Source organism: Osmerus mordax, chromosome 12 (assembly GCF_038355195.1).
Source record: "Osmerus mordax isolate fOsmMor3 chromosome 12, fOsmMor3.pri, whole genome shotgun sequence".
In the NCBI taxonomy this organism is placed as follows: Eukaryota; Metazoa; Chordata; class Actinopteri; order Osmeriformes; family Osmeridae; genus Osmerus; species Osmerus mordax.
In genome coordinates this window covers 2121618-2133228 of record NC_090061.1, presented here as the reverse complement: position 1 = coordinate 2133228, position 11611 = coordinate 2121618, and the positions used below count along the sequence as shown (strand labels likewise).

Here is an 11611-nt window from a genome sequence, read left to right as displayed (position 1 = left end):
GTAAAGTATTTGTAGGCCGACTTTGTTACTTCCCATTTCTGCTTGTATCTGACATGATAAAACCAATATGTCAATTGACAGCATGTTTTCTTTATTATGGCAGTTGAACATATCTACAAGACTGAGAATTGATATCTGAACGAGGTGAATGATGGACAATATCTAAACAGCCTGACAGTCCGAAGTCAAAACTCACAGGAATATAATAGTCACACCAAATGAAACTTCACGTAAAGCACAAGACGCACGTTGTTACAGTTGTAGGATTGTGATTGGGAACATGTTTTTTACGTGTCATCATGTTATAAAATAAATGTCCACAGTATTGAGGGGTCTAACAACAAGTCTCTGGCTTGGTAGATGTATCGGCCTTCCTCAACCAGGAACCACTTCCTGCTTCCTGTTTCCTGCTCCAGAACAACTCTGCTCTCCAGCTTCCTGGTTCAGGCACTGGGAATCCCACCAGAGGCAGAATAGACGTTCGCCATTATTGAGACTTTTGAACATCAAGATCTGAAAAAGCAGCCGTCTGAATTTAAAGAAGACGACTAGAAAACAAGATGAAACTTGAAGACGACTGTCTTGCAATGCCAACCTTACATAAAATATTAAAACAGCATCGCCCAGTACTAATGAAACACAAATTAAACAATAAGTTAATGTGAAATAATGACATGGGACAATGAAAACCACACTAAGGTAACCAAACCTCTTCAGTCCATAACATCAAATGACGAAATTAAATTTATTTTATACAATTGTGTTCTGTACATCTGGAGCATGATAAAAAGAAGTACTTTATCACGGTCATGAAAACCACAGAAGATGATGAGAGTCTTTCAGTCACAAACTGAGCGGATGAATGAATGAAACATCTCTTTGCTGGAACCTCAATGGAACGTTGCAATAATCACACCAGTTCCATTAACAGCTTGTGCGATGTCTGTCCATTTCGAGCATCGATCCTATAAACATCCCTGACTTCACAAAATGTCTCCAATGACACGAATGAATGTCCCCATGTTGGAGTTGCATTGGCGGTTGGGCATTAATACTATCAGCGCATCTCCAGGGCTGATGTACTAAACGCCTTTTGTACTTTCCACTGTGATGAGCTGTGATTTTCCTGTCGTGCAGGAGACTTCTGACGGGTTTGGCAGGTACTCTGGAGAGGTGAGGGTCTGGCTGTTTTCGGGTAGCGGCCACATCTCCTGCCAGGTGAGAGAGGGGTGGTGGGCGGGGTGGCTGCTTAGAAGGGGCCTCCTCTGGCGGTAGTTGTCCCACACCTGCAGGATGGTCTCTTTGAAGGGCCTCGTCGTCAGAGTGTAGAGGATAGGGTTGAGGGCGCTGTTGATGGGTAGAATGAATATCACCACCCAGGAGCTGATTGTCCCTGTTCAGGGGGAGGAGGGGGAGGAGATGAAAGAATCTATCAGATGAAAAGATATAGATGGCAGGTATTCTCTAAGGCTATGGTTTGGCTGTGTGTGGCCATACAGTTAGTTTTATGTGGAATAGAAATTCTATGAATCTAGATTGATTTGGAAATAGTGTTTATTTTAGCAGCCGAGAAAAAGCAAGGCTTTGCGAAATACTTTATCAAAGTCAAATAAAATGTAATTTCAGCATTTGCAAATAGGTATGTGACGTTACTGATGCACCACGCTTTTACCATGGAAAATATATTGGGTAAATATAGGGTTTGACAGCTTCCAAGATCTCCACAGTTAACTAAAGTTTCTTTTCACAGATGTTGATATAGGATTGAATACATTTAGTCATTTAGCAGACGCTCTTATTCAGAGCGACTTACAGTAAGTACAAGGACATTCCCCCGAGGCAAGTAAGGTGAAGTTCCTTGCCCAAGGACACAACGTCATTTGACACGGCCGGGAATCGAACCAGCGACCTTCTGATTACAATACCTTTTCAAACCCCCCCCCCCCAAAAAACAATTACAGTGTCAATTAATTTGTCAATTGTGGTAAAGCGAGATACTATTCCCTGACTGGTAGTTAAAGAATGCGGTGGCCCCTGGCTGTTTGTGGCCCCCGGCTGTTTGAAGCCACTTAGAGGATGTGTTTCACCAGCCGGCTCAGAGTCTTACCGGGAATCTCCACCTGCAGGAGAGACAGGATCTTCAGGATGAAGATCGGTATCCAGCAAAGAGAGTCAGTGATGACGATGGAGAAAAATCTCTTTGCTATGGTCACCTCCTTCTTGATATGGTTACTGTACTTGGTGGTCTGTGTGCCTGTTCTCTGGATGTTGTAAAACATGCTTCCATATGACAGCACTATGATGAGGAACGCCACCAAGTTAAGACCTGTACAGGAAATAAATAATTTTAAGCTTACTGGTCCTAAATCTATCTTGATGCCTGTTGGTAAGATCATATACCACACAGTACATCTAAGCTACTTAAATATCTTTTTCTAGATGCTCAGTGAAACCGCTTGTGAGGAATAACACTTGTCTATTTTGAGATTTGTTTTAACAGGAGAAATGTGCAAGTGCATGCAATGCTAGTTATTGGCTTCAGGGAAAATGTGCAACTGCTGTTGACTGCAAAACAGAAATAGCACAATATATATATATATATTTTCAGGAATACTCAGTTATCCTTCCAGTTGACCACAAGGTTGACTAAATCACGGTTGACCTGGTCAGGTAACTCTCCACCCACCAAGAAAGATGACTATGGAGTACACCTGTGCCGAGGTTGTCTCCGGTTGTTCTGAGTGGAGAGGAAAGCACACTCCATTGGTGCCGTAGAAGTTCCGGAACAGGCCCTTGCAGACCAGCGGCAGGAAGGCGATGATGAACCCGAACACCCAAATACTGAACAGAATGCTGACCGTCCTCCTCCTGCCAGGGGTGAGGTAATGGAAGGGGTAGACGATGCAGATGTACTTCTCCAGGGTGAGGTAGGTAAGGAGGAGGACCGACACCTCGGTGGAGAGCATGGCCAAGGAGCCGATCACCTGACACTGGGCGCTGTCCATCCAGGCCTGTGCGTGCCGGTTGTACTCGCCGCGGAACTTGAGGTCGTACGCTCCGATCATGAACAGGTAAACACCCATCAGCCCGTCGGCGCCTGCGCAGGATGAGACAACCATTGGCATGCTGATCTGGTTTGGTTTGAATGGCCTTGTTCTTTAGACACACTTGGGTTAGCTTGCGTTGTGGTGCCAAGTACGCTGGCTCCTGACTGAAGAGCGAGGAGTCTTTCGTTATAGTACAAAAGCTTAATCAAATCGGCCGGGAGTGATTGAGCTAATACAAAACCACTTGCAATTAATTTAGATGTAAACAAAAGCTTTGAATGAATAAACACACTTAGGGCCATACTCTATGTGCAGACACGACTCAAAAACAACAAAGTCTGCAACCACGAAATGCAAGATTTTCTTAAATTGCTGAATTTCTAGACTGGGTGTCATACTTTTTATTTAGTTAGCAGTTAGTTCTATTTACAGTAAAACTTGTGGAGTTGTGTGAAATCGGTGTTCTTAACTGTCAAAAATGTACAAGTGTAGGCAGCAATATAGTCTAAAGAGTATACAGTCTATACTGGGTTGCCAAAATGTAGATAGAATAGTTAACTTTTAAAATATTCTCTAAGATTTTCATACATATATTTGCATATGTGAACGTTGGCCTGGAGATGAGGGCCTTTATCTTCTTCAGGAATCAATCAGAACAAAGATCTGGGGAAAAGAAATCTGCGAGGAAACCCAACTGAAATTTCTTCATGACAATCAGGCATATTTTCCACCTTTGATGAGATAATCGAGATGGTATCTGACACAAACTATGCCCAAGCAGAAAACAGATATTTACAGTTCAAGAAAACGAGATGGAAAACGTCTGTTCTGTGTTTCCTAAACAACTCTGTGACTCACAGCACAGAGCTAGACAGTGACATGACTTCCTTTGATATGGTAAGGTCCCAAATGTGCACATCAAAAAGCATTTTTCATCTTACCTACATTATCATTAAAGCATGGCGCATAGAGGTGGTCTGTCAAACCCCAGCAGTCAAAGTAATAAAGTCTCCTCTCTGATTTCCAGGTACGCTACACAGCATTCATACTGAATCAAAGACATCTCAATTGGATTGAGGGCTTGTGTCTTTTAAGTGGGGCCAAAGACACATTGAGAGACCTCAGGTAAAAAATAGCATATGCCTCAATTTTTTGTACAGTATTTTACAGAAGCATGCTTCAAGCTTATGAGACTGTATCAAAGTACCTAAATCAGAAAGAGGAGACCTTAATACAGCAAGTGCCAAACATACATAAAAGAGTTGTGATTCCAGTTCAAAGGACTATCCAAACGAATAATTCAAGCCCATTTGATTAACTAGACATAAAACAAGCAAGGCTAACCAAAAGTGAACTCACTGGTATGTCTGCGTAGTGAGCAATAATTACTAATGAAAAATAAATTGTCAGGTATCAGTATCAATTGCTGTATACATACGTATATGCGTGTGTGCGTTTGTCTGTGCGTATGTACTTGTGTGTGTGTCAATATGTGTGTGTGTCAGTGTGTCTGGATGTGTGTATGTGGTTCTGTGTGTGTGTGCGTCTTACAGCATAGGGAGATGATGCACATGGCGTGTAGCTTGTTCTCAGAGCGGATGTAGGAGCGCATGCAGATGACGAAGATGTTTCCGAAGCAGGTGGTGGCCGACACCACCCACACAAACACCCTCAGGACGATGTTCGCCAGCAGGTCCTCGAACGACGAGATGCCGTCCGTGTTGGGCTTGCAGCTGCGTACATGCGGAGCGTAGCCACAGTACTGGAACTTCTTGAAGTATCTAAGCAGGAGAGGGTGCAGACAGCAAATTGATGTTGTAATCAGAGATGTGCCAACAGCAGCAGAACTGTAGGATGCAAAATATCAGGAAATATAGCTGCGAGGTGTCTTGACAGTTGTTGACCTGCTTTAAAAAAAAAAAATTACTTGCATGACAAATAATGATAGGTTTGAAATCAATTATAAGCCCACATTTGTGCACACATTTATCAATTGGTAAATTGGAAAACTTTTCCTGGAAAATAAAAGGCGGCTTTCTATTGAACTTGATCAATGCACAGTGTTGATTTACGGCAGGTATTGAATTTCTCCACAAACATTGTCTGAGAGAGAAAATAGAGCCTGTATGATGACACTCTCAGTAATATAGGAGGGTATTGTTGCTGGCTTGTGGCAACCTATCAATTGGTAATGCGGCTTGTTACAGCACTGCCAGAGTGGACACAGAACTGCAACTGAATCACAGGGTTCTTGTCCATATCTTTAATTTCTCAAGTAAAGAAAATATTTATGTACACAACATTGAAACTGATGAATGAAATACGAAATTATTTCAAGACAGTTTGGTATTTCGCTAAAGTACGTGTACTTTAACATGAACTATGAGGTACAGAGTCATTTATCAGCAAGGAACTGCTGTGGACTCTATGGTGAGGTGTATCAACTATACATAATTCAGTTTTTTTTTATCACACGGTTGAAGTGGACATGTGAAGGTTCAGATATGATAATTTATTACTCTACCACTGCATTTGATGAAGCCCCTGGGCTGCATTTAGTTTGCTTTTCCACTGGTAAAAAGTTTGTACCTGTACTTTTCCTCAGGGTACAGTAACATGAAAGGTTGAGCACTAGTTCAAAAGAAGATAGTGTTGGATAAGACCTTTAAAGTGCATCTTGAGGTGAAACTGTATTTACTCTGTCTACAAATCTAATTAATACTATCCATCCTCTCATCAGTTTACCAGTATAGGGATATTGGAGATTAGGTTCTTACTCAGATTAAAAATAGGTTCAAGCCCTCTGGAGAAAAAAACTACAATTAACAGTAACGGTTTTCTGACATTGGTGATATGAACGATGCAATGTAGTGGCTGACATTGAACATAGTGAAAAACACAAGTCAACAGACTTACATATGAGTCAAGTGTTTGAGAGGTTCAAACATTCTCCGCTGTATGTTCCCAATCTCGATCCCCTCGATGCTTCTGAGGAACACAACACTTTTTGTGATCTCACATCCACACTCATCATTTACATTCCCGAGCTTGTTTCTCCCCTCCTGCCACCGAACAGTCTGTCTTCCACAAAGTGCCTTCCGAACAGCTTTGAAGTGTGAACTAAAGAGCTATTTGTTTTTTGTCTTGATGCACACGCTGGTCTTGTCTATTGTGTAGGCGAATAAATGCACCGTGTTCCAAAGGGAAAAACCATTAACAACATTATTTCCAAATTACAGGTTGTGTGTCATGAAAATATCACGTTCCAGATAAAAGGAAACAAATTGTAGGGAATGCCATCATGTCTTTGGCCGGTAACAGGAAAAGATGCTTACAAGACCTACATACTGATTTGGAGGGAAACTGACTGACACCTACAGACTGAAAGTGTGCATCTTCTAAACCAGGGCAGAGGTTTGTTTTTAAATGTGGGTGGGACGTCTTCATTATATCATTTTCATAATAACCAGTGGTGGGGGTGCACTGTGTTCAAAGTGTATAATGAAAATACAATGAAACCTACTTCCTAAACGTTTACAATATAGGAATTACAGTATTGATCGCCCTAGGGCTGCTCCCCTTTGAGAACTTGTATCACAAACACTGACTCCTAATTTCTCTGTCCTCAGCTTGTGAAGGCACTTGTTTCACTTACTGTAATTATAACACACTCATTCCCACGACAATACTTTTCATTAACGTTACATTAACTACCAACCGATTCAGTAGAAATACCTATGTAAAGAATGTTTTAAGTATATAGACATTGGTCTGTAATTAAATTGGATTAAGGTTGAGCAGTTTAGGTTGTTACAAAAGTGTAAGACGGCAAAGTTTAGGGGAGTAAGGGGTGAGTGGACGTTCTAAAGGGAAGCTAAAGGTTGAGATGCTGCACTGCAATTCCAATGTTACTTCAATATTGTTACTATATAGGGGTCAGACAGCTGAGCGGTTAGGGAATCGGCCTATAAATCAGCAGGTTGCCGGTTTGATTCCTCAACGTGCTAATGTTGAGTCCTTGGACAAGGCACTTCACCCTACTTGTCTTGGGGGGAATGTCCCTGTACTTACTGTAAGTCCCTCTGGATAAGTTAATGTAAAGTAAAGCCCCTTTCTACTATATTTCTATTATATAAACATCTTATATGCTCCCAGTGATTGAAAAGAAAAACAGGCTTGGCCCAAACTTACAACGACTTCAGTTTATGCAAGTCATCAAAGTGGTCAACTTGTAGGTTCACGATAGGATTATATGATATGTTCCTACAGAAAGGAAATATTATGCTTTCGCTGTTAGTAAAAAAAAAAAAAAAGTTATGCAAAGTTTGAGTGCAGTTGACTTCTTCTTCTTCATTTCAGTTTTGTAAAACTCCAAAGTCAGTCACAGAGATTAAGATTACTGATGTTGCAAATTTGTTATCAAATCTGGTGGGAAAGGTTCCCAACTATGGCTACAGCAACAACAGAAATCAAACATATTTGCGCAAAACATATTTGTGTGGAAATGACTCACAGTTGGAGTAAATCTTCCAAATAAACAAAGAGATTGGGTGGGATCGCTCCCAGTTTGTTACTGGACAGATCTCTGTAGACAAAAAAACATTCCTATTACGGTACACAAATATTGAACACAGTGTTGTACATAGTGTTTACAGGACCATCTGTTAAGCCTCCATGCCAATGCTTGAATGCTTGTTCTTTGTGACCTCAATACACAACCTATTCAGTCTGTTCCATCAATATGTTTCACTTGAGATCTACATCGCTCGATAAATTTGATTACTCCCGTATGTGGGAGGTGAGATGCACTCTGTTCCAAAAAGCTAAACACATATACACAATTTCAAATGAATGCAAGAATGACAGTTCTAGAACCACAATACTGTGATTCTTTTAAAATATTATTTCCATACTGAGTAGCGGAGCATGATGCAAGTCCTTTCGCCAGTAGAATATACAGTCAGTGTCATTAGAATTTACAGTCAATATGAGTATTCAAGTATTAATTGTATAATATATGATATATAGACTATAAGAATATTCAGACTACATGAATTGTCAGTCTATATGAGTATTCAGTGCATATGAATATTTGTTCAGTATGAATCTTCAGCTTATGTCAGTACAGTGATAGAGCTGTGCAGTCGGCTTTCTGCAGCTCAGACTGAGTAAGTGCTGTTCCTGAGAAATGGGGTAAGAGTCAGAGCACAATGGAAATTAAGATTTCATGCTGAGTGTACGAATGCTAGTTATAAACTGGGACAAAACTAATGAGCTTACAATTCCCCAAGTTTCTGTAGAAGGGAAAAGGCCTGTTCGTGTATCTGGCGAATTCTGTTCCGCTGTAAGACCCTAGATAGAGAGAGAGAGAGAGAGAGAGAGAGAGACAGAGAGAGAGAGAGAGAGACAGAGAGAGAAAGAGAGAGAGAGAGAGAGAGAGAGAGAGAGAGAGAGAGAGAGAGAGAGAGAGAGAGAGAGAAGAGAGAGGGGGAGAGAGAGAGGGAGAGCGATAGAGAGAGAGCGAGAAAGAGGGAAAGAGGGAAAGAGAGAAGAAATTAAACGACAGCAACATTTGAAAACACATCTCTTCTTTATCCTGAGGTTCATTGTCTAATCTTTTCTCAATGTCTACGTTTGTGTTCCCATTCAAGTAGATTGGGGATTGTTTGCATATTTAATACAAAACATATTTGTGCACCAAGCAAAATAGAGGATGTTGAGATATAGGAAGAGATGGTATCGTTAAAATAATAAAGTTCCCAAAAGGAACTAGGCTATGTGGGGAAGTATTACCTGAGTAGATGTAATCTGTCGCTAAGCTTTGCTGAGCCTTTAGTAATTTCTGTGGGTAATAAGTTACAAATTGGGGGGTCAGGTGGCTGAGCGGTGAGGGAATCGGGCTAGTAATCTGAAGGTTGCCAGTTCGATTCCCGGTCATGCAAACTGACGCTGTGTTCTTGGGCTAGACACTTCACCCTACTTGCCTCGGGGGAATGTCCCTGTACTTACTGTAAGTCGCTCTGGATAAGAGCGTCTGCTAAATGTAAATGTAAATGTAAATTGCCATGCAAGGATGGAGACTGGATTGGCAGAGTATTTTAATGTTCTGCGCTTCCAAATAAAAGGTCTTGAGCTCAATCTTAGCAGGGTGTAACCATTATTATCATGCTTTTTGTTGGAGTAAACCTAACCCCAATCACACATAGTTTAATGCTTCACCCTCACTCCAACCTAAAGCCAGGAGCAGAATAAATAAGATTAAACAGCACCAACATGTGCAAACTGGAATTGGTTTCCTCCTCAGAACACATTTATCCTTCTGTAATGATTCGGTTTGTTTATATAAATAGGGGAAAGGTGTCAAATCAGACAATCCTTAAACTCAGGAATAATAATATTTAGCCACATAGTTAAAGAGGACCTTATTGTTTCATACTTACAGCACTGTTAACATGTTGCATGAGCAGAAGGTTACATTTGCAACATTTTCAATTAGATTTCCTTCCATGTCTCTGTGAACACACACACACACAAAACACGTAGTTTATCAAAGCAACTCATCAAAGTCAGGCGACAGATCATTTGTCTGAGGTAGTTTGACTTCAAACTTACAGCCAGTTCAATCTTGGCATCTCCATGCAGATGTCATCCAACTTGGTCAGAGAATTGTTCAACAGAACCCTTGGAAAACACAAAGGGGAATAGTTGTGTTTGCTGATCAAAGACAAGATTCACTGTCAATCTGAATAAATCAACGTGGACCCTCAACAGGCAGCCCCTTTAACAATGTGGATATAAAAAGGACATCACAGACTGGAGAGAAGAAAGTAGGATTCGAGTAGGTGTAGATAGAAATAAAACTCACAGAAGAACCAGAGAGTGCAACCCAGAGAATGTCAGGGAGGAGATTTGATGGATATTGTTGTTTTCGAGGATCCTGGAACCAAGACGGGCACAGTGTATGTAATCAGTCCCTTATTTAGTGAAGGAGTTTGACGCTGCTTTAAATAATAGTCCAATGCAAAGTTTATCGTGGCGTGTTCCACTACATTAGCTGTGTGCCACCAAGCGACATCATATACAGTGCTTGTAGATCTTCTCCATAAGATATGTGCTGGGAACGAGAATGAAACATACAACCACTCCAACTTGTGCAGGTCCTGAAACACACCGGGCATCAGAATGGAGATCTTGTTGTAGCTTAAATATCTGAGGAGAAGAAGATAACGTTTACTAGACCATCTAGCAGGATAAAAAACTAAGTTTGTTACATTCTTAAATTAACTTGTCAACTATTCAGAGAAGTTGTACCAGTGGCAAGTTTACAGACAGTCTTAACTGTTTCCATTTTACATGACAAGTTCTACTGAGCTGGCAAGGTAATGAGAAACTTACAGTCGTGTCAAGTTGTAAAGCCCTCTGAATGCACTGGGACTCACAGCTCGAATCCTGTTGTGTTGGAGATATCTGAAGTAAGAAGATGAAGTAAAAATACTAAATTAAAGATAAGTGGCAGTTGTTTGTCAAACTGCCAAATAATAAATAAATAAGAACTTCCACAGTACCTCAGTGTGTCAAACAGTCAGTAATAATTATAGATTTCATTGAGCTCCATGACTGAGCTAAAGCGAGTGGTTCTGTTTACTGCACAGATGAATATTTCTTGGCAGCTGTCAAACTGGAGAGAGTTGCTGGCACTGTTATGAAAGCTGTAGACCCAGAACTCCCTCAAATACAAAGGCTCAAAACCCTCTCAGATTAGTATGGATGCACTCCTCTACAACTTTATCACTGGTGGAGGAAAAACACTAAAATGAGGCACAAACGAGTTACATGCTCTCTAGTTTTTGTTTTGAAAGCTTGTACGGAACACTATAATCCTTAAAACACCTTTGAGGCATGCTAAAAAGCTGACCTTTCACAGCCAAAAGGCCCTGGAAGTGGGAGAGAGCTAGCAGCATCCTGTCAACAGGCTCCAATTAATTTTTTAAAGAACAGCTACAATTACCATGGAAAGAATCATATGCAGTCAACTTATATTTTTATATATAGGTTTGTTAAAATCTTCACAAAGCTATTGTGGATGTTTTTCTTTGGTACTATAACAGGCATATTCATTGATTGTAGGATTCTGGCACAGAGATCCTAAAGTGGGTAGACAGCCTCTTCAGTTTACTCTCTGTTGTTAATCCCAGTGTTTGTGTTTGCAGAGTGGGTGAAGACAAAAATAAATCCTGAATTATTACAGCCTAAAACCCACTCCGCGTGTTGCATTTTGTTGATGTTTCCCCCTTTATGAAATGTAAACTGCTAATTAATCACACACAACTTACAGTTTCTGAAGGCTCTGGTACTTGTAGAATATGTCAGCATTCAGTTTCCGGAGTCTGTTCCTTTGTAAGGACCTGTCAGGGTTCAAGGGTCGTTCAAGGAGATTATTTCTGTGAATTTAATAACCTTCATCACAAACAAGTTTGACCAACATGCATCAATTGCGAGATGATTTGGAACAAATTGTATCTAAATATGGCACCTAGAATACCAACAACCTGAAATCCCTAATT

The 11611-nt window shown here is 40.7% G+C and overlaps 1 protein-coding gene across 1 annotated transcript in view; it reads right to left on the bottom strand.

The window, feature by feature from the left end:
* Positions 1–1082: 1082 nt before the first annotated feature.
* rxfp1 (relaxin family peptide receptor 1) overlaps positions 1083–11611 on the bottom strand; it is a 28102-nt gene continuing 17573 nt past the window's right edge. Inside the window, exons 5-18 of the mRNA XM_067247139.1 lie at positions 11381–11452; positions 10443–10514; positions 10185–10256; positions 9913–9984; positions 9660–9728; positions 9488–9559; positions 8328–8399; positions 7561–7632; positions 7239–7310; positions 5964–6035; positions 4599–4828; positions 2687–3097; positions 2108–2326; positions 1083–1393 (exon numbers count right to left, since the gene is read on the bottom strand). Coding sequence (XP_067103240.1) covers positions 1083–1393; positions 2108–2326; positions 2687–3097; positions 4599–4828; positions 5964–6035; positions 7239–7310; positions 7561–7632; positions 8328–8399; positions 9488–9559; positions 9660–9728; positions 9913–9984; positions 10185–10256; positions 10443–10514; positions 11381–11452 — 1888 coding nt within the window. The remainder of the gene's footprint in view (positions 1394–2107; positions 2327–2686; positions 3098–4598; positions 4829–5963; positions 6036–7238; positions 7311–7560; positions 7633–8327; positions 8400–9487; positions 9560–9659; positions 9729–9912; positions 9985–10184; positions 10257–10442; positions 10515–11380; positions 11453–11611) is intronic.